Below are 22193 nucleotides of genomic sequence, written 5' to 3' on the forward strand. Positions count from 1 at the left end.
CAGCACAGAATTAGAGTATTTGTCACGGCAGCAAATATCCATGGCAACTAATTCCCTAGCTCTGGAAATCTTCATGATTTTTGAAGTTTCTTTTTTCCTGTGAAATGCACAGGGGTGGCTCCACAAACTTTTTTTTTCAGGTCTTCTGCAACTGTCAGGAGTGGTGGCTCTTCTTGGAAGCGCTTGAAAAATACACCGGTCCCAGTTCGGAAGATGGGGTGAGTTTGGGTGGATTTGGCTGGAGCATGGACATGGATGACTGGGATGTGCTCATGGCAGTGGGACACAGACATGCCCCTCCTCTCCAGGACAATGCAGGAGTGGAGACCACAAGATTAAAGAAGCAGATTTTTGTCCTTGAGATATGGAGATGCTGTGCAGCAGGTAGGGGTGGTAGCTGTGCACACAGCTCGTGAGGAGTCAATGAAGTTGTGTCAGGGGAGGTTTAGGTTGGATTTTAGGAAAAGATTTTTTTCCCCAGAGGGTGTTGGGCACTGCCCAGGCTCCCCAGGGAATGGGCACGGCCCTGAGGCTGCCAGAGCTCCAGGAGCCTTTGGACAGCGCTGCCAGGGGTGCCCAGGGTGGGGTTTGGGGTGTCTGGGCAGGGCCAGAAGTTGAACTGGATGATCCTGGTGGGTCCCTTCCTGCTCAGGAGATTCCATGATTCTGTGATTCTATGTTAAGTTTCAGCCTTTGGTTTGAAGCCCTTTTTTGGAGGGCTCTGTCCAGGAGCGCATGGGTGGTGCCTGGTGTCAGGGCTGTGTTCTCCAGCAGCCTCGTCCTTTGTTCTTGGAAGACTGAGACCTTCATCTTTTCTCTTTCCAAGCCTGCATGTTCTGTGACTGATGCTGGATGCTGTTTATCCGCTGTTTATTATTCCCGAGTTGCCACTGTTGTGCTTCCCAGCAGGGCTTGTGGAGCACAAGGCACTGCAGGTTTATAGTGTGTGGTCAGGTGGAACTACTCCATGGCTTTATTTTATCCCAGCAGAGTTTTCCATTCCTCGTCAGCTGGGTCTCTGTGGTCTGTGCTGGGAAGAGTCTGCTTGAGGCTCCCTGGCTTTGCATCTCTGCTGGGATGGAATTTTTATAAGCAGTAGGAAGAGAGTGCTCAAATTAAAAGTAATTTTGTGATGGTACAAAGGTGACAATCATCTTAATACTGCACAATTTACGTTTGGCACACAGGACACACTATCAGCTCCCACTTGGAACTGTACACAACATGCAGGATTCCCTTTGGGAGCTGGGGTAGTGGTAGTGCTCTGGTTAGCTGTATCCTCCCAGGCATTGATTAGGAGTACATATAATTTGATTGGTTTTTGGTAGCTCTGATCACAGTTCATTAGTTGCAGTATTTGCTGTGTAATATGGTTATCAACGGGTGAGTGCCCTTGTAGCTGGCTGTGGGTGATGCCAAGTGGAGCAGAGAGGTCACAGGTCTGGATTTCAGAGGGACCACGACAGGCTGGAGCAGCAGGGTGATGGGAACCCTGTGACGCTCAGCAGAGGCATTGCTACTTGAAGCAGCTTTGCAGAGGAGCCCCTGGGGACAAAAAGGTGACCAGGAGTGACCAGAGGTCAGTGGTGGCTTTGGCTGTGTTAGCAGAAGTGTTGAGGGAAGGGACTGTCCCCTCTGCTCAGCAGAGGATTGCCCTGTCTGGGCCATCAGTCCGGTTTGGGGCCTGCCAGGATGAGGCTGGAGCAGAGAGACAGGGAGACCCACAGCTCTGTGGCTGAGGGTGTGAGAGAGGATAGAGCCTGGCTCTGCCTGTGGCAGGGTGAGGCACAGGGCTGGGAGAGCACATGGCAAATCCTGCATGGACACTTGGAAGCATGTTGACTTGGGAGTGAGGACTGAATGCTGGGACAGGGATCTGGAGAGGTGCAGGGAATTAATTCATGGCTGTTCCAGCTGTGGATGGGCAGGGTCCTGAGCAACCTTGTCTGGAGGCAGATGCTCAGAGCAGGAGACTGGACCTGAGGCCTTCTGAGGTGCCTCCCAGACACATTTTATGAACCATTCTCTGATTATTTCTAACACTTTTTGTGACTTTGCCTTTAGCTCTCTGGATGCTGATGGGGGATGAGGAAAAGCCATGTCCTGTCAGTGCCAGGGGAGCCCTGGTGATTTCTGTGTCTGAACCCTTCAGGCTGTTTCACAGGCCATCCTTCTCTTCCATGGCAGTCTGGATTGATGGAGGAACTGCCTGACACTGGGACAGCCTGAGGATTGGCAAGCCAAATTTATGGGATTATCTGTGCTTTACTCCTCTATCAGGCTTTTATCTGTTAAAGCTTATTATAAGTACAGTGTTTTGCTGTGACACTTGGGGACGCAAAGAGCCAGTGGTGTTTCTGATCCTTTTAGGAGTGGGATTGGTTTAGGAGCTGATGGACAGGAATTTTCCTATTTTTTTTTGCCTGTGCAGTTTCTGGGACGTCCCAGCTGGGTGCTGCCTGGGAACTGTTTTCCCAGGAACCTGCATTTTTTTGTGGGTAAACATTGAGTATGCGCTGGATGAGGCATCTGCCTCTCCCTCTCTATCCCCTTCCTTTTCACCACAAGGAAAGAAGTAAAAATTTCTGCTTCAAAGTGGAAAAACCTATGCATGCAAGCTCCTTGGAGATGCAGTTTTAAATTTGAAAGTTGACTTGTAGAGGTCTGGAAGTTTGTGCTTTGTTGCTCTGTAACAGGCCTCCTTACAGCTGCAGACACCCAGCCTGGAATTGTCACTTGTAAGTACCTTGAGGGGCTGCAGCTCTGTATCTCAGCACAGATAAGGTCTGTAATTACTGGATTGGATTGAGTTCTACTGCACAACTGCAGCCCTAAGGTGCCTTTGCAGTGCATGAATGAAACCTCTGGCTGCCCATAGCTGCTATTCCCCATTTTTGGAATGTTGTAGCTTAATTTAAGCACAAAGCACACGCTGTGAGCATGGGATTGATCCCATCAGGATTTGTACAATTGATTTGCAAGTGCACAACACCTGAACAGGCTTAGTGGTTGTGAGAGTCACATTCTGCAGGCAGTGGAGGCTGAGAGCTCTACGGAGGAATCCCTGTGGATGCTGCAGGGAGGCAGTGCCGCATTTGGAGGAAGCAGTGGGATTGTGGTGAGGAGCTTCTCTCTGTCATGAGGCTGCGGTGCCAGGCCTGGGGTGTCACAGGGTCAGGCTGGGGGGGAACAAAATCTTTAATCATAGAATCGTGGAATGGCCTGGGTGGGAAAGGACCTTAAAACCCATCCAGTGCCACGCCCTGCCTTGGGCAGGGACACCTTCCACTGTCCCAGGCTGCTCCCAGCCCCAGCCAGCCTGGCCTTGGGCACTGCCAGGGATCCAGGGGCAGCCACAGCTGCTCTGGGCACCCTGTGCCAGGGCCTGCCCACCCTGCCAGGGAACAATTCCTTCCCAATATCCCATCCATCCCTGCCCTCTGGCAGGGGGAAGCCATTCCCTGTGTCCTGTCCCTCCATCCCTTGTCCCCAGTCCCTCTCCAGCTCTCCTGGAGCCCCTTGAGGCCCTGCAAGGGGCTCTGAGCTCTCCCTGGAGCCTTCTGTCCTCTAGGCTGAACAATCCTAATTCTTTCAGCTATAATGTAGTAAGGTTAATGTTGGCAATTTGGTCCAAAGTGTTTCCCTGAAGATTTACAATTTCTGTAGTTTTAGGAAGGACGAATTTGTGAAGTAGCTAAAACACCAATATTAAGTCAGGCATTACCCTGAAGTGAGGCATCCTCAGGGGTACAGAGGGAATTAGAGTTTTCTGTTTGTAAAGGAAATAGTGAGCCCTTTGTCCCATGGGGCAGGTACACAAACTCCACTACTAGCATTAGGTATAGCTTTAATTTCCAAGTTCAAAATACATCATTGCCATTCTGCCATATAATAGACCATGATACCATTAGGTGTAGTCTTAATTTACAAAATGGTTTATTTGTGGAATTGCTGGTTTGATGTAAACCCAGCAGAGGCACTTGGGATGTGCCTGTGTGGGAGTGGTGCAGTCCTGTGATGGCAGTTTGTGGGGGCACATCCTGCTGCTGCCCCTTTATCCCTTAACAGGACCTCATGAGAAGTGTTTGTGCCGTGCCAGGTCTCTATAAAAAGAATCTGCTCCCATGTGCAAGTGTTGGAGTCGGTGCAGCTTAGCTTAAGTGAGCCTGGATGCGATGTGATCCTGCTCCCTCACTTGGGAAAAGGGCGTTGTGCTGCTTTTCACTGCTCTGTGCTCCTTCGTATCACAGAGTCATGGAATATCCTGACTTGGAAGGGACCCACAAGGATCATCCAAGTCCAACTCCTGGACTATATTCCTATGGGAGAATTCCCTTCAGTGGCCTGGCTTCTGTCCCCTCTTACACTATTTTTAAAAATCTCTGATAACATAAAAATAGATACAAAATGGAAGGTTTAAACCTGCTTTTTTTTTTTTTTTCCTGCTGAAGATTAAAGAAATAAAATTGGGTAGAGAAGGTAAAAAAAGAAGAGCGTTTTCAATCAATTTGGTGGATCCTGGGCAGAAAGGAGGATGGTCACAGCTTTATTTGTCCCCTGCATGGAGGAAACCAGCTGAGCACTGAGCTCTGTTCCTCTGCAGCTCAGCTGGTCTCTCTTCTCTCTTGGGACACTTCCCATGTCCTCCCTTGTGTGTTTTGGGCTCCTTAGGTGGAATCCTTCCAGCTGCTGAACCTGCCAGGGTGAGACCCCCAGGGCTGAGGGTCCTGCTGGAGAGACAGGCCACGAGCCACTTCTTGGAGCCAGTCAAGGAGCACATGGGTGCAGAGAGTGGCTTCTAGGCCACGATTGACCTTTCATCTGTTTAAAAATTTGTATAAATAGGTGCTTTTCATCACGTGGGAGTTTAAAACTGGAGAGCAACATTCATCTCCCTGCTGTTGGCTGGAGAAGAAGAAAAGCTCTGAAAAAGCTCCGGATTTCTGGATTGCTGTGGTGCTGGCTGCACTTCTGGTGTTTGTTTGTTGTCTCACACCTCACTGGGAGTGTGGATCACTGCAGGGATCCTGCTGGGACACGTGGCAGATGTCTCTGTTTCTCCTGTTTTCCCTGATTTCCTGCCCTGGTGAAGCACCCAGCCTGTGTGTGTGGGGTTTTTCCTGAAGAACAGCCAGAGCCCTGCATTCTATCCCAGCAGTTTGGTTTTGCAGTTGTTGGAGAGGCAGGGCAGGAGGTGTTCTGTGGAAGGGAGCATTGCATGCGGCTCCTGCGGAAATGAAAGATGCTGAGGGCTAAAAATAAACCATTCCCAGCCCTGTCCCTGTGACAGGAACTGCTGGACACAAGCTCTTGGGGACAGAGGCTTCTAATGTCCTCTGTGAAGCACCAGGGCCTGGGCTGCATTGGGATTTTGGGACCTGCTGGCACAATCCTGCTGCTTCCCAGGAGCTTGAGCAGCTCAGGGGGATGTGGAGTTGTCTGGCCAAGCAACATGTAAAATTGGGGTTTTTCTCATGAAAAAAACAATAGCTAAAGGGGTTCCAAAAGAGCTGGAGAGGGAGTTCAGACAAAGGCCTGGAGTGACAGGACAAGGGGGAATGGCTTAAAGCTGGAGGAGCTTAGATTTAGATTGGATATTAAAAGGAAACAGTTCCCTGTGAGGTGGGCAGGCCCTGGCACAGGGTGCCCGGAGAAGCTGTGGCTGCCCCTGGATCCCTGGAGGTGTTCCAGGCAGGTTGGACAGGTCTTGGAGCAGCCTGGGATAGTGAAGATGACCTTGTCCATCACAAGGGGTGGATCTGGATGGGCTTTAAGGTCCCTTCCCACCCATTCCATGATTCTGTGATTGCTGGTTTGCCTTTGTGTGTACAGCAGGAGCCCCTTGGCTTCCCGGAGCGGCTGCTGGAATGGGAAGGAGTGAGTTTGGATGAAGTGCTGGTGCTGCTTTTGTGGATGTGAACCTTTCCTGCGTGGAGCAGAGGGGTGGGATGGCAGATGGGTGTTCTGGGAGGTGTGAAGGTGTCCTGTGCAGGGAGATGATGGCTGGGCTTGGCTGCAGCCAGGGGAGCACAGAGAGGTGAGAGTGAAGGACAGGACTCGGATTGTGCTGAAACAACTGAAATGTTTCTGCATTAAAACCTCTGAGCATTTATTGCACCACACAACTTGTCTTGCAACACAATGCACTGAAATAACACAGAGAGTCTGGTTTGAGCAGTTGGGAAATTGGCTGAAAGCTGCAACTCATCCTGTTCTACGTGTGAAAGCTGTCCCTTGTGAAGGTCAATGACTTTGCCTTCCCTCTTGGCTGTTCCTGGTAACCCACAGTCAATATCTGGAGGGTTTTTGCAGAAAATGTGCAGCCTTTAACACTGATCCCAGAGCATGTCTTGGATTACAGATTTATGGAATGGTTTAGATTGGAAGGGAATTGAAATAGCATCTTGTCCACTCCTGCCATGGGCAGGGACACCTTCCACTGTCCCAGGCTGCTCCAAGCCCCATCCAGCCTGGCCTTGGATACTTGCAGTGATCCAGGGGCAGCCACAGCTGCTCTGGGCACCCTGTGCCAGGGCCTGCCTGCCCTCCCAGGGAACAATTCCTTCCCAATATTCCCTCTCTCCCTGCCCTCTGGCAGTGGGAAGCCATTCCCCCTTGTGCTGGCACTGAGACTCAGTGCAGAAGACGTTGGGTCTCACAGTGAAGCAGCTGGGATGTGCCAGGCCTGTCCCCAAGCTGTTGGCCAAGGTCACTTGGGCACCTGCAGGATTTGATCCAAAAGCACCCTCAGCCCCAGTCATAGTCCAGTAAGTGGTTAACTCTTGATTTGTTTTAAATAAAGCTCTTGGCATCTCCAGCATCTGGAATGCCAGCTCTGCCAACATTTTTTATTTTATGGGTGGTGTTGTAAGGGATGGGAAAGGTCTTGCACTGTGCCACGCTGCCCCTTGCACTCACACTGCTGACATGGTTTGCTGTGCTGCTTGCATTTCCCTCTGTTTCCTCAGTTCTTACAGGAAACCTGCTCTTCCCAGGATTGCTGACCTCCACACTCCTCAGGAGTGTGTCCTGCTAGGATCTGCTGATTGTTTCCTGGGTAGTGGAGGTCATGGAGGCACCTTGTATGCAATAATCAAGTTCATTCTCCCTCCTTCTGCTCTCAAGTAGTGATTTCCTGCCCACTGGAATCTGTGCTGGAAGCAGGCAGCTGTCTCCACTGACCACTGCTCCAGGGGTGACTGCTCCCAGAAGCAGGATATGCTGATTGTAGAGCTGAGCATGGATTTATCACAGAACAAACTTCTGGGTGGTCACAGGAGGCTGCAGAAGTTGCTGCTGTTGGGTGTTTGCCTTGAGCAGAGACAGCTGCATGTCCTGTTCAGGGAGAAGATGGAATTGAGAGAACCTCTCTCCATGGCTGCACTGGACACACCTGGAACCTGCCTCCATATAAATGTGTAGGAAAGTGGTTGTTGAACTGAGGATTTCATAGTCAAGGGCTGAGAAGCAACAGTTCAGCTTTTAAATACAAAGTTTTATCTTTCTTGTCATGTCTTAAAATAGAGGGAAATATATATTTATGCAACCATGTGGACTTTGCATCCAGATATCTATCCTCAAGGAATATTTCATCCAGAAGGAGATTCTGCATCGTGATATCTATCCCTAAGAAATATCTCATCCACACAGAGATACTGAGCTAGAATTGAGTGGTGTTTGAAAGCTGGCAAGAAGTCAGGAGTGTGATGATTTTAGAGTGATATTTGAGGTCACAGGCTGTATCTCATGTGCTATCTCTGAGGGAAATTTATTGGATACTGAAAACATTAACATTGACAGTAACGTGCAGAAAAGAGAGATGCTTGCAGCATGGAAAAAATCTTGGAAGCGAGCATTTCTACCCACTCTCAATCTCGAAAAGGTGGGATAAGTCTTGTGCTTGAAGCAAATACATCCCTGAAGTCTGTAGTCTGGAAAACCAGGATTTTTAAACCAGTCTGAATATTGTAAATGAGAGGGGAATTGATGGGATGGGAATAAAAATTGGGTTTTAATGTTTACTGTGTTTGCCCTGTGTGCTATTATGTCCTTGGCTATGGGGGTGAGAAAAGATAAACACGAGTTGACTGTGGCTGATCTTTATGCTGATCATTTAACACAATTCCTTAGGGCTGAAACACCAGTACAAACTTGAAAGCAGAGGCTGTAATGAGAAAAATGACTGCTTGAGGCTCTCATCTGCTGCAATGCATTTGTTTCTTGTGTAGTAAAGAGTATTTGTCAAATAAACCTTGTATGTGGTCACTCCTTTTTTGTTCTTGCTTAAAAAAGAGCCACCAAGCTCATGAGTCAGGCCTGGCCCAAGTCTTGGATTATCCTGCTAGCTGTGGGGCTGATGAGACCTGGACCAGACCTTCCGTGACTGATGTGATACCACTGATGAGATAAACTCAGCAGCAGCTGAAAGACTTGATGGGATTTTGTGCCAAAGAGCCTGGCTCCCACAGCCATTCCCAGCTCCATGGGCACAGCCTGGCTCCCACAGCCATTCCCAGCTCCGTGGGCACAGCCTGGCTCAGCAGCCATTCCCAGCTCCATGGGCACAGCCTGGCTCAGCAGCCATTCCCAGCTCCATGGGCACAGCCTGGCTCAGCAGCCATTCCCAGCTCCGTGGGCACAGCCTGGCTCAGCAGCCATTCCCAGCTCCACGGGCACAGCCTGGCTCAGCAGCCATTCCCAGCTCCATGGGCACAGCCTGGCTCAGCAGCCATTCCCAGCTCCATGGGCACAGCCTGGCTCCCACAGCCATTCCCAGCTCCATGGGCACAGCCTGGCTCCCACAGCCATTCCCAGCTCCGTGGGCACAGCCTGGCTCCCACAGCCATTCCCAGCTCCATGGGCACAGCCTGGCTCAGCAGCCATTCCCAGCTCCATGGGCACAGCCTGGCTCAGCAGCCATTCCCAGCTTCATGGGCACAGCCTGGTTCCCACAGCCATTCCCAGCTCCATGCCCTGAGTCTGGCTCAGCAGCCATTCCCAGCTCCATGGGCACAGCCTGGCTCAGCAGCCATTCCCAGCTCCATGGGCACAGCCTGGCTCAGCAGCCATTCCCAGCTCCACGGGCACAGCCTGGCTCCCACAGCCATTCCCAGCTCCATGCCCTGAGCCTGGCTCAGCAGCCATTCCCAGCTCCATGGGCACAGCCTGGCTCCCAGAGCCATTCCCAGCTCCACGGGCACAGCCTGGCTCCCACAGCCATTCCCAGCTCCATGGGCACAGCCTGGCTCCCACAGCCATTCCCAGCTCCATGGGCACAGCCTGGCTCAGCAGCCATTCCCAGCTTCATGGGCACAGCCTGGCTCCCACAGCCATTCCCAGCTCCATGCCCTGAGCCTGGCTCAGCAGCCCTGCTCAGCAGCTTTGCTGGAGCTTTGCTGGAGCTTTGCTGAAGCTTTGCTGAAGCTGCTGAGCTGGTGGTTTGGTGTCTGGGCTGTGAGGGACACCAGTGTCCCTTGTGCTGGGTCAGCTGTGGGCCAGCTGCCATCAAGGACACGCTCTTAGAGCGTTTCCTTCTGGTCATGTCCTGAGATGCTTTTCCCATGCCGAGTTCCTTTAATTCTGCTGTGCAGGAAAGGAAGGGGTAAAAGCTGTTGTTGTGGAGCTGCAGCGGCCTTGGGTGGCAGCAAGGCTGGGGTCACACCAGCTCAGGGAGCTGCCTGTGCCCTGCAGAGCTGGGGCATGGTGGAGCAGGTGAAGCCCCAAACCAGTGCCTCCAGGAGCTTCTTGGGTGCCCATGTTTGCAGGGCTGATATCCTTATCAGCCAGGCCACACTGGCCTCTCCTGGGGCACAGAGGAGATAGCATGATGTGCTGGGAGGAGTGGGAGTGCTTGCTAGTAATTTTTTTAACATTAGTTTTATCTTTTTTTTTTTTTCATGAAAACTCCAACACAAAGTCTTTTTGCCAGCCATATCTGCTGATGCCTGCACTGTGGCTTAGTTTATGTCCTAGCCACTGCTGAGGTGTCCTGGCAGAAAACCTGCAGCATGCAGACGAGAGAGGCAGAAATGTGGCATAAAAGGCAATCCCAGAGGTGTGCAGCAGGATGGGCTGACTTCAGAGTATCTTTGTATTTAGGATGGGAGTCTTGTCAGTAGGAGTGCTTCAGAAACAACGCTGAGGAACGAGGGGAAGGGAACTGTGCCTTTTGCTGTGATTCTGGTTTTGTCAGGGAAAGCATTTTGAGGTCTGGGTGCATTTTTGCAGGTTTTACACAGGTTTTCAGGAAGTGAGGCCCTGTGCTTGGCACCCAGCTGGGATATGTGGGATACTGGGAGGAGCTTGCTCTGTGCTCCTCATCCATCCAGCAGCTCAGCCTCGATTTTGTTTAGGAAAAGAGGTGAGGGGTGTTGTTTGCAGAACCCTTTCAGCTTGGCAGTGGTGGTTTTCCTGCCCCGAGTACTTCCCCAGCAGGGAGTGTTCTGAAGGAACTCTCTCACATTGGAGATGCTTCCGAGTAGGAAGTGCTGGCTTTAGCGACGCGTCCCATCCTCATGGGATGGAACCTTCCTAGCAGGCAGTGCCAGGTCCTGCACTGTGGCTCTGGGAATTTGTCAGCCAAATTGCCTGTCCTGAGCTCCTCTGGAGTTTTTTTCCCTTCTCTGAAGCACAGAGAGACAAGGGCTGTTTGTGAATGGTCTGGAGCAGAAGGATCTTCCAGGCTCTTCCTTGTCCCTTTGCTGGGGTGGGTATGGCAGCCAAATGAAAGTGGAGAAAGGAGTGTGAATTGCAGATTGCTGTGCTTATTGCTTGCTTACAGAAGAGCTGTAGCCAAATCTTCCTTAAATCCATGCGTGGGTGGTGTTGCTGAGGCTCTTTGGTGTTGGGCTCTTTGGTCCCAGTGTGGGCAGGGGTTTGTCCTGGAAACTGGCTTGGGAAGCTGCTGGATAGGTTGTGGGGAATATTCCCATGATGTGTGGAGGTGGTGAGTACCTGAGCTGCAGACATCCCTCTGGCTGGTGAGGATTGCAGGCAGGACTGCAGGCTTTCCCTTAACCCTGATCATTCCCAATCCGTGCCCATCCTGACTGCAGCCAGTTGCAGATTAGTTGGCCTTAAAATAGATCTAAAATCGTGTGTTTTTACAGCAATCTCAGCCCAACACTTGCCATGTGCTTCTTTGGGGTTGGCTTGTGCTTCCTTTGTTTTGGGGAAGGCAAAAAGAGGAAGCAAAGGGAAAATCTGAGCTGTTTGTCACATGGAGCTTGTGGTTTGTGAGAGCCCTGCTGAACCAGCTGTGGTGTGCTCACTGGGAACTCATTGGGAAAATACCTCTGGAGCCACATGCCTGCATCCCCTTGAGTATTTGAGTTCTGGGATTGAGTTGTCATAAACTCCCTTTTTCCTTGAACCCGGGGAGAGTAATAACCCCAAGAGGTTTGGTTTCAGTGTTCCATGCCCTGACTTCAGGCATATGAGCTCAAATTCAAGTGCTTTTTGGAATTTCTCATGCCTAAAAGGGAAGCAGAGATTTCACTGGCTTTATATCCCCAAAAACCGAACAAATGACATAGGAAATCTCAGTTTGTTGGGAAATGTGCCTTGGAGCACTTGTGCAGGCGGGCTCGTGTCTGATATTTCAGGGCTGGAGTGTGGGGTGGGGGTGACAGGGAATTCAAACGCCAGATGTGGGCATGGATGCTCTGGAAGTGGGAGCTGAGCCATGAGGGAGCTGTTGTCCGGCGCGGGTGATGCCGGGAGGGGGTGGTGGCACAACAGCCTTTTGTTGGCAGTGAGCAATGGGCAGTGCAGCTCCTGTCCCTGCGCCCTGTGGGAGTGCTGTGAGCAGTGGGAGAGCTCAGCCTAACCCAGGTGGCCGTGGTAGACTCTGAATTCTGCATGGAAATCCTTGTGCTACATCCTGTGGGAAGAGCGAGCTGTGCTGCTCAGGCACAGCAGGGACTCCAGGGCTGCCTCCCACTCTTGGGAAGGAAATAAAATAAAAAATCCCTAGGTACTGAATTGTCCAATTCTGCCTGGTTTGTTCCCTGTCCCTGATTTCTCTCCTTCCCTCTGTCTGCAGCAGTCCTTGCACCTGACTCCAAAGGGCATTTCCCGGTTGGCCACGGGTATAAATATTCCTCTGTGGCTGCAGAGCCCTTAATGTTACAATATTTTCCAGTATGATGAAGAAATGAATTTTATAAACTGGTTTCTACTTAATCCGTAAAATAAACAGTAGAAAAAGCAGGTCTTAATCTCCGAGTTTGGAGAGGTCAGTGGTGTAAGAAGCAGCGAGGGTGTCACAGAAACAGGAACAGACTGGGGTGGATGGGACTGTAAATATCATTTTGTCTACCCCCTGCCCTGGGCAGGGACCCCTTCCATTATCCCAGGCTGCTCCAAGCCCCATCCAACCTGGCCTTGGACACTTGCAGGGATCCAGGGGCAGCCACAGCTGCTCTGGGCACCCTGTGCCAGGGCCTGCCCAGCCTCACAGGAGAGATTTTCTTTCCAATATCCCATTTAATCCTGCCCCTGTCCATGGGAAGCCATTCCCTGTGTCCTTCTGGGCCCTTGTCCCACGCCCCTCTCTGTCAGTTTTATGAAGCTGTTGGGTTTGTGCTGTGGGGGAGTGTGTTTCCTGCTGGCTGTGTTGGGTTTTGAGTGTGATCTGCAGCAGTTCAGGAGCCTGGATTTGTAATTCTGTTGAGATCTGACAGCCAAGAAGTGTTTCTGAGCTCCAAATGCAGTGTGGTGGTGGAGCTCACTGGGAAAGTCCCTCAATATGTCCATCTGTCAGCTCCAGGGATGAACCTGGGATTGGTGTCCAGCTCCATCCCACGTGGGTAGTGACAAATATTGCTGTGAGGTCTCTGTACCTCTCAACCAGAGACACAAAACCCACCCCAAACCACAAACAATTTCACTCTCCTCCCTGACAGTTTGTGCCATTTCCTTTTCAAACTCTTCAGATGTTTCTTATTTCTCCTTGAGTCCTGCCTGAGGGAGGAGGAGCTGGGAACATCTCTGCTGGCTCTGCCTCTGTGCTGTGTTGCCCATCCAGCTGAAGGGTGGCACCTGCAAGAACCTCTCTGCTCATGCAGGGGAGGCTGTTGATGGATCTACACTCACCCCCCAAACTTGGACAACAAACCTTCCTTGGGAAACAACTTAAATAATTATGTAAGGCAAAGAAAGCACCCCAAGATTGTGCAGCAACAGCAGGAGATTTTTCTGTAAATGCTGTTTAAATTAGAAATACTTGCTGGGTAAGCAGTGTCCAGGGAGCTCAGTGGTGCCCTGAAAATGGTCTGGTGTGGCTGCTGGTGCCTCCTGCTTGTTCCAGAGCTCCCAGCAGGTCCCTGTTGGAGCACTTGGTGCTGCTTTCCCAAGAGAAGGCTGGGTCAGAGGCTGCTCACGAGCTGTTCTGGCTCCTCCTGAGCTGTGCTGGCTCCTGGATAACACTGGGGTGAAGTCCCTGGAGTGTGTGACCTGAGGCTGGGGGTTCACTTGCAGCCTCTGATTTCACTGGCTGTGGTGTAACAGCAGGGGGTGAAAGCCCAGGGTGAAGGAGACACTGGGATAAAGAATACAAAACCTCCTGTGTCTTTAGGAGTCTCTCCTGCTCACCTTGTGCTTCTCAGCCAGTTCTGGGGAGGTGGCTGAGTGTGAGCCTGACCTACATCTGCACCAGGAAACAGTGATAAGATGGGAATTCAGTGTTTGAGATCCTATGGACAGGCTGGGAGAGCTGGGGGTGCTCACCTGGAGAGGAGAAGGCTCCAGGGAGAGCTCAGAGCTCCTTGCAGGGCCTAAAGGGGCTCCAGGAGAGCTGGAGAGGGACTGGGGACAAGGGATGGAGGGACAGGACACGGGGAATGGCTTCCCACTGCCAGAGGGCAGGGATGGATGGGATGTTGGGAAGGAATTGTTCCCTGGGAGGGCGGGCAGGCCCTGGCACAGGGTGCCCAGAGCAGCTGTGGCTGCCCCTGGATCCCTGGCAGTGCCCAAGGCCAGGCTGGACACTGGGGCTTGGAGCAGCCTGGGACAGTGGGAGGTGTCCCTGCCATGGCAGGGGTGGCACTGGATGGGCTGTAAGGTTCCTTCCCACCTAAACCATTCCATGATTCTATGATGTAGAATCAGGTGTGCTGATTTCTGAGGCTGCTAGCAAAGCAATGGTTTTGAGATGATCAGGGAGGTCTACAGGATGAGAGTGTGAACATATTTCAGGATATAACTTAAAGTGTGTTTGGATTTTCCTGAGGAGGTGCCTTAGAACATGGGTGATACTGGAGACTGGCCTTGCCAGCTTTGAAGGGGACCCTCAGCTCAGTGTTTGTGTAGCTCCATGCTGGGTTTCAGGTGGATAATCCAGTTTGGAGACCTGTCCCTCACTACCCTGAGTGTTTCTGACCCCCTCATGATGCTGGATGCTTCCAGCCAGGACAGAATATCACAAGGTCACTCCAGGTGTCACTCCCTGTCACAGCCCTGCTTGGCTGAACTGGGGCAGCTGTTGGGCTTCCAGGGTTGCAGGAATGCTCTGGTCCCAGGGCTGGGCTGCTGGGGGCTCCCAGAGCTCCTGTGGATGCTCAGGCTGGAATTGTGCTGTGCCTGGGACACGGGGACGGTCTGGGTTCCTCTGCCTGAAGCTGTTGGAGCTGTCAGACAAGAAGTTGAGTTTTAGGAGGGACAAGACTACCCAGAATGGTGCAGAGCCTTGCTCGTAGAAGGAGAATTCTAAGAGAAATTCCATGGGCATCCCTTGTGCTTGTTAAGTGTTGGGAGCAGAGTGTGAGCTTGGCTTGTTCATTCCTTGCTGTGTCCTGTTAACTTCCAGCAGAGCCACACAGTTTTAATTACAGATCCTGTGTGGGCAGCATCTTCCCAGCATCCAGAGCTCAACCTTTGGCTCTTGTGATATCACCAAAACCACAGCTGTGGAGCTGGCAGGCAAAAGCCATTTTATTATCTTCTTTTTCACCTTCTTCTCTTTGCTCTGTAGATAAACCTGTCCTGTAAGCCCTTGCAGGGAGATTTGTTGTTTATATCCAGGGAGATTTGGTACAGTTGTTAAAAATTGGGAGCATCTTTCTCTTGCACAGCACTGGCATGCTGAGCAGCCTCCTAGAGCTCAAGTGTCCCTTCAGAAGTAGGAAGCACGTCTTTAAATTATAATTTGCTGCTCTTTTATGGCACTGCAGTGTGTAGCTGCTCTGTCAGGCTGTAGAATCCAAGTCACTGAAAATCAGACTCCAGGAGTTTTAGACTGAAGCCCTTTTAAGGAACTGATGCTGTAAATTGTCTTGTCAAACTCTCTGTGTTTAGATTTGTGATGTTAAGGAGCTGAAGCAGCTTTTTCAGTAAAAAAAAAAAAAGGGAGAAATGCTATAAATAATATTTTAAAAAGAAAATCTTTCAAGATTTTTGCAAAACCTGTCATTGTGAGTGGCTGGGATACAAGAGCTGTGCTGGGGTGGTGGGTAGGGTGGGTGATGGAGATGCCAGAATTTTCACCAGTCTGAAATTCCTATTATTCTGTTAAAATAAAAAAAAAGGAAAATATATATTCAGAGCAGCAACATCTGCTGGCTTGGACAAAATCCACGTGGGAACTGGGACCTGAGGAGGTTGGGCAGCTCAGATAGGGTCTTTCTTGCTGGCATCATGGTAGGAGATAGCAATGGTTTTAGAGTAAGGAATCTCCTCTCTGATGATCTTAGCACATCCACAACAGCACTGGTGTTGCCACAAGCCTGATTTTGGGGATAAGCCATGACATCTGTCTGTAATTCCTGTCCTGCTCTGGAGCTGCCTGCCTGGGCTGGGCACTGTTGCCTCGGGCTGATCACTCAAGGCTTCCATGGAGTGTGTCCTGGTGCTTTGGGATCCTGCTGCTGGGAAGAGAGACATATTGATGTTGATATGATGATGTTTGCTGTGCCCTGGCTGGCTGGGTGGGTGCTTGAGTCCTCCCTATGGTATTTTGGGATATTTTTCTCTCTGCTGTGTCCTGGCCAGGACTCTCCAAAGCTGTCATTCCCCCCAGCCTCCCATGCACAGCTCTAATTCTGGCGCTCCGAGGGCGAATCCCAGCGGTTTTTTCTCCCTCGCAGAGCTAAAAAATCCCGGAGGCTCAGCTGCCTCCACCTCTGGGTGCTCAGTGTCCACGTTTAACCTCCCTCAGCCTCAGCCGAGCGCTCCTGGTGCTGCGGAGAGCCGGGAGATCAGCCGGGATCACGTTGCGCAAGAGCCGGGTGCCAGTGGTGAAGAAGCAGATCCAGCTGACCACGAGGGCTCTGAAGGGCACCTCTGCTCCTTTCCCTGTCTGTGGACACAGGAGGTTGCTGTTGGCTCCAGGCTGGGTCAGGTGCCTGCCTTGTGTGCGGCTGCTGATTGATAGGAATTGATTTCCCATGCAGATTGGCACGGGAAGGGAGCTGGGAGAGCAACATCTCAGTTTGCTTGGGTGGGAGAGTGAGGCTCTTTGAATGTCTGCAGCTGATTTAGTGCAGTCACCTTGGAGGCCTTTGCTTTGTGGAAAAGATGATTTTAGCAACTCTCTCAAGGTGGGAAGGGATTCCTCCTGGGAGCACAGTACGTGCTGCAGTGTGAAGGGATGACTTGGGAATGAAAACTGGGGCTTGGTTCCTTTGGGGCCAACTCACCCCCTGCAAAAAGTGTAACCACACTGTGCACTGGGTCTGAACTTAACCCTGTGGTGCTGAGAGACATGAAGTGTAGGTCTTTAGAAGGCACCAGGAGGATTTCATGTCCTCGTGTCAGGCTTGGCTATGGCCCTGGGATAAATCTGTCCCACAAAGCAATGTCAGGGCTGAGCAGGTGAGAGACATCCTTGAGTGAGATGTTTGGGAGTTTGGAGATTTGAGTTCCTGGTCAGGCAGAGTGGCTTCCTTCTATGTAACATGCAAGCTCAGGAATCAGGCTGGCAGTGGGTATCCCTGGCTTGCTGCCCATTCTTCCCTGGCAGGGACCATCTCTCTATCCTGTAGTGAACTTGATCACCAACACTTCTTGAGAGCAGCTCTAGGCTGTGCCTGTAAAGCCTCCCTGCTTCCATGTTCTTGTAGAATTACAGAGTCATTGAGGTTGGAAAAACCCTCTGAGATTGTTGAGGTCAACCATTAACCTGCCACTGCCAAGGCCACCACTGACCCCTGTCCCCAAGTGCCACATTCACATGACTGTTAAACTCCTGCAGGGATGGGGACTCCAGCACTGCCCTGGGCAGCTGTGCCAGTGCCTAACCACCCTTTTCTTCCATGAAGAAATGTTCCCAAAATCCAGCCTGAGCCTGCCCTGGCCCAGCCTGAGGCCGTTCCCTCTCCTCCTGTCCCTGTTCCCTGGGAGCACAGCCCGACCCCCCCGGCTGTCCCCTCCTGTCAGGAGTTGTGCAGAGCCACAAGGTCCCTCCTGAGGCTCCTTTCCTCCAGGCTGAGCCCCTTTCCAGCTCCCTCAGCCTCTCCTGGGGCTCCAGCCCCTTCCCAGCTCCGTTCCCTGCCCTGGACACGCTCCAGCCCCTCCAGGTCTCTCTGTCAGGAGGGTCCCAGCACTGCCCCAGCACTGGAGGTGCCCCAGCAGTGCCAGCTCAGGGGATGGGCACTGCCCTGCTCCTGCTGCCACCCCAGGGCTGGGACATACGAGGTCTAAGCAGACTTGGACAAAAACAATGATGGAAGGGAGAGCATATAAAGAGCCACAAAGTGCTGGATTCTGGAGGTGGGCCAGCTGGGAGAAGGGAGAAAAGCAGCAGTGGAAATGAGATGAGAAAGCCAGTGCTGTGTAGTTGGAACTTTGCTTTTAGAGCAGCCAGAAGCAGTGGACACAGTGGGATGTGAATGTGTAAGGAATGATGGGGTGTTGCTCCTCCAAGGGAACAAGCTCCATCTAAACACCTCAGCCTGTCCTTGTTTCTGTGTCTGAGGACCTTTTCCAGCTTTAGTGGATTGTGTGTGAGTGCTGCCAGCTTGGGACATCTCCACAGGTCTGTGCTCTGCAGGAGGGTGCCTTGGAGGTGTTTTGGGGTCAGGTACAGCGGCACTGACACTTCCTTGTCCCTCTGTTCCCGTGCAGGACGCAGGCAGAGATGGCCCACACATGCCGGGGCACCATCAACCTGTCCACAGCCCACATCGACACGGAGGACTCGTGCAACATCGTGCTGTCCAACGGGGGCAGGACCTACCACCTGAAGGCCAACTCGGAGGTGGAGAGGCAGCGCTGGGTCACGGCCCTGGAGCTGGCCAAGGCCAAGGCCATCCGCATGCGGAACAACCAGTCAGGTACGGTGCACCCCGGGCAGCCAGAGCCCTCCAGGTCCTGCTGCTCTGCTCACCCAGCTCTTCTGTGCTGGTTAAATGGTGCAGAACCCACCCGGGTAGGGTTTCATGCACAGCTGGAGGTTGCTGATGGTCTCCCAGGGACACAAAGGGTTGGACGCAGCCCTGCTGCACCTCTTTGTCATCTCAGCTGCCTGGGCAGCTCTGAGCAGGTCTTTAGAGCCGTGGGAATGGCTGTAAATTGTGGAGAGCCTGTAACAACGAGCTAATGATGCTGCTTCTGGAAGGCAGAATGACTTTGTGCTGGGAATGCTGTAAATGCTGCGCTCAGAGGGCTGGGCACCACATGGCTGGTGTTCCATAGCTTGGGGAGGTTTCCTGGAAGAATGACACAGATCTTTAGTTGAGCTGTTTCTGTGTGCATTTCTGCTTCTGCCCCTTTGTTGTGGTGTTTATTGGAGTAGGTTTGGGACAGTTACACTTTGTAAAGCTGTCAGAGCCTTGTGCCTGGTCCACAGCTCCTCCCCAGAATGCCATTGTTCTGCTCTGTGATGGGTCAGTTGGGCTTGGCAAACAGAATATTTTAGAAATATTTCAGCGATTCTGTGAGTCTGTATTTCAATGTCTATAACTCTTCTGGGATTAAAATTGGGTTTTCTTCTCCAAGCAAGCACAGCTTCAAGCTGCAGTAAACAAACTTCAGAAATGGAAAAGGGAAGGCTCCAGGGAGACCTTAAAACACCTTCCAGTGCCTAAAGGAGCTCCAAGAGAGATGGAGAGGGACTTGGGAGAGGAGTGCCAGGACAAGGGAATGGCTTCCCACTGCCAGAGGGCAGGGATAGATGGGATATTGAGCAGGAATTGTTCCCTGGGAGGGTGCTGAGGCCCTGGCACAGGGTGCCCAGAGCAGCTGTGGCTGCCCCTGGATCCCTGGCAGTGCCCAAGGCCAGGCTGGCTGGGGCTGGGAGCAGCCTGGGATGGTGAAAGGCATCCCTGCCCATGGCAGGGGGGTTGGATACATGCTATTTAAAATCCCAACCCAAAACATTCTGTGATTTTAAATGCTGTGGACTTTCTGTCCCTTAAAATTCCAGCTCTGGAATATGCGAATGCTGACAGAGAGCCCAGCTGATCCAGGAGGAGGGGGAAGTTTCTGGGCACACTTGTTTAGGGTGGGACACTGTGCTGGCCCTGGCTGCTGTGGGGGCTGTTGAGTCCTTCAGCTGGGTGGGTGTGTGGGAAAGGATCTCCTGGAGAGGAGGGTGTGATCTTTACCTTCCCTTGGGACCGTGGGGCTGCGGCAGTGCTGGGTCAGGGTGGAGAGGTCACAGGGGCTGTCAGCCACGCTGCCTCCCAAGTCAGGCACAGCTATTTTGGTTTGTGTCTGCCCATAAAAATAGCAAATGCAGAGGCTGGCTGTGCTGAGGCTGTGGCTGTGCTGAGCTCTGGGCTGAGGGCAGTGCTGTGGATGTGGCTGTGCTGCCCCGAGGCTCTGCTGACTCAGCTGTGATCCAGGCCACGGAGCTGATGGAACAGAAAATCCACAGCAGACTCCTGCTTTTCCAGGCTTTCCTGATCTGATCAAGGGGATAAGACACTCTGTAAATGGATGCTGAATCCTTGTGCTCTGTAAATGAGTGCTGAATCCTGAGCACATCAGTGAATTACTTTATGCCTTAATGTTCACCTGGCTGATGGTTTGTGCCAATTAGAGATCTTTTAATTATAGTAAAGAGTGACTGTGTGTTTGGCTTGAATCAAAATAGAATTCCTGATGTTGTGTCCCTATGAGCACTGGGGTGGATGTTTATAAGTAAAGGGAAGAGGTTCTGGATTTGCTGCAAAAGTCCTTCAAGTCTGCTCATTGCAGAATTGTCTGGGTCGTCTCCTCTTATCCTGGTGGATCCCCAAAACCTGTGTGTTCCCCAAGGGCTGCTCTGCAGAGCCCAGGTGGGCTCCAGTAAGTGCAAAGGGTGGTGAGCAGCTGAAGGGATTTGTGCCCTCAAGGAGGAGCCTCCATGGCTCTGGGAGGCCAGAAGGTGGGGAGAGGATGGCAGAGGGGGCAGGTAACATGGGCAGAGGAGCAGGTTTGTGTCTGATGCTGTCTGTCCTTCTGGGGAAGGACACAGAGAGCATCCTTGCGGCCCTCTGTGCTCATGGGCACTGCCTACTGCCCTGCCTGCTTCAGAGGCCATGGCCTCACCACCCTCACTGGGAAGAGTTTCTTCCCAGTATCCCATCCATCCCTGCCCTCTGGCAGGGGGAAGCCATTCCCTGTGTCCTGTCCCTCCATCCCTTGTCCCCAGTCCCTCTCCAGCTCTCCTGGAGCCCCTTTAGGCCCTGGAAGGGGCTCTGAGCTCTCCCTGGAGCCTTCTCCTCTCCAGGTGAGCACCCCCAGCTCTCCCAGGCTGGCTCCAGAGCAGAGGGGCTCCAGCCCTCAGAGGAGCTCCATGGATTCCTCTGGACTGGCTCCAGCAGCTCCAGGTCCTTCCTGTGCTGGGCCCCAGGGCTGGGGCAGCTCTGCAGGTGGGGCAGAGGAGCAGAAACCCCCCTCCCCTGCTGCCCACGCCGGGGGCTCAGCCCAGAGCTGAGGGGGTTTCAGAGCCAGGGCAGGTGCAGCCCTCACCCAGCAGCACCCCAAAGTCCTTGTCCCCAGGGCTGCTGTCAAGGAGTTCCTCTCCCAGTCTGTGTGCACGGCTGGGATTGCCCTGACCTGGATGCAGGACCTGGCTCCTGGACTCGTTGAACCCTGTGAGGTTCTCCTGGGCCCTCTCCAGCTTCCCACCCCCCTGGATGTCCCCATCCTTCTGTTGTGTCAGCTGCACTGCTCAGCCTTGGCTCACCCCCAGACCTGCTGGAGCCTGGGCTGGGATTGCACTCGCTGTTTCTGCAGGAATTGGTGATCCCTCCGTGCTGCCAGCGTGTTTGAGATTTGATGGGAAATTTGATGGCTAGGAGAACTGGCAAATTGCTGCCCATATTTTCACTGCTGGGTCACCATTTTGGGGTGGATGAAAAGGGTCTTTCCCCCAGGAGTTCTCCTGAATTGAACAGCTGTGGAAGTGTTTTTAACTCTTGTTTTTCACTTGGCTGCTGGCTGGAGCTGTGCACCCGCGGGGGCCATTTCACAGGACTGCTTTTTATGTCTGTGTCAGCAAAACCTGTCCCCAAACCAAGTATGGGATGGGAGACTTTACTGTTCTGTGCATGGGGGAGCTCTGGTTTCCCTTCTGCCCACTGTGGAGTCAGGAGTATTTTAGTAACGAGCTGTGACCTGGGACATTGGTACTGGGAGATGTGACCTGAGCTCCCTGTCCTCATCCTGCTGCCCAGGGAGAAACCTGCCCAGGGAGAAAACTGCCCAGGGATTCTGAGTAGATTAGTGGCAGAAAGTGAGAGTGGAGCTGAGCTGCTGGCTTAGCTCTCTCCTCAATTACCACATGTGCTTAATTCCTTTAAAACACATGTAGAGCGTGACAGTAGGACAGGACAGTCCCAGACCAAGCTCTTCTCAGCCAAACATGGCATTCCCGTTGCTAGGTGGGATTGCAAAGTGTTGGTAAAGTTGTAGTAAACTCGATTTGTCTTCATCCATCACCTGCTTTTATCAGTACTGGCTGTGGCCCTGTGCTGTTACCTGGCCTGAAAATCAGATTTCTGTGTTTACCCTCTGTATTTGGTGACTGTGGCTGGTGGATTTTCTTTAAACAAATACAAAAATAGATATAAAACTATCCTTTCTTTTTAGAGCAGTATCATGACATCCAGGAATTGTATGAGTGCTGAATTAGTAATTGTTTTCTTGGCTCTGTAATAACGGGGTCCTTGGAAAAGTGTGCAGGGAAGGGTGGAAATCTGTTCCTGGTATTTTAAACACTAGGAAAACTTCCCAAAATGGACTTGGGCATCTTGGAGAGGGAGTTGGTG

General features: G+C 52.0%; 2 protein-coding genes across 8 annotated transcripts in view; both read left to right on the top strand.

Moving 5' to 3' along the window:
• Nucleotides 1-22193, top strand: part of IQCD (IQ motif containing D) — a 542296-nt gene that overhangs the window by 16195 nt on the left and 503908 nt on the right. The gene's annotated exons all lie outside the window — the stretch shown is intronic.
• The window catches only part of OSBP2 (oxysterol binding protein 2), a 92396-nt gene that overhangs the window by 7725 nt on the left and 62478 nt on the right, over nt 1-22193 (top strand). For 3 of the 6 annotated variants that reach the window (XM_068209205.1, XM_068209206.1, XM_068209209.1), the window contains exons 2-3: nt 141-218; nt 18061-18269. In XM_068209205.1, the coding sequence (XP_068065306.1) occupies nt 141-218; nt 18061-18269 (287 nt within the window). Of the gene's footprint in view, nt 1-140; nt 219-16198; nt 16337-18060; nt 18270-22193 lie in introns of those variants that run through there. The other 3 variants (XM_068209207.1, XM_068209208.1, XM_068209210.1) reach the window with 2 other exon arrangements.

Source organism: Anomalospiza imberbis, chromosome 18, assembly GCF_031753505.1.
Source record: "Anomalospiza imberbis isolate Cuckoo-Finch-1a 21T00152 chromosome 18, ASM3175350v1, whole genome shotgun sequence".
Lineage (NCBI taxonomy): Eukaryota > Metazoa > Chordata > Aves > Passeriformes > Viduidae > Anomalospiza > Anomalospiza imberbis.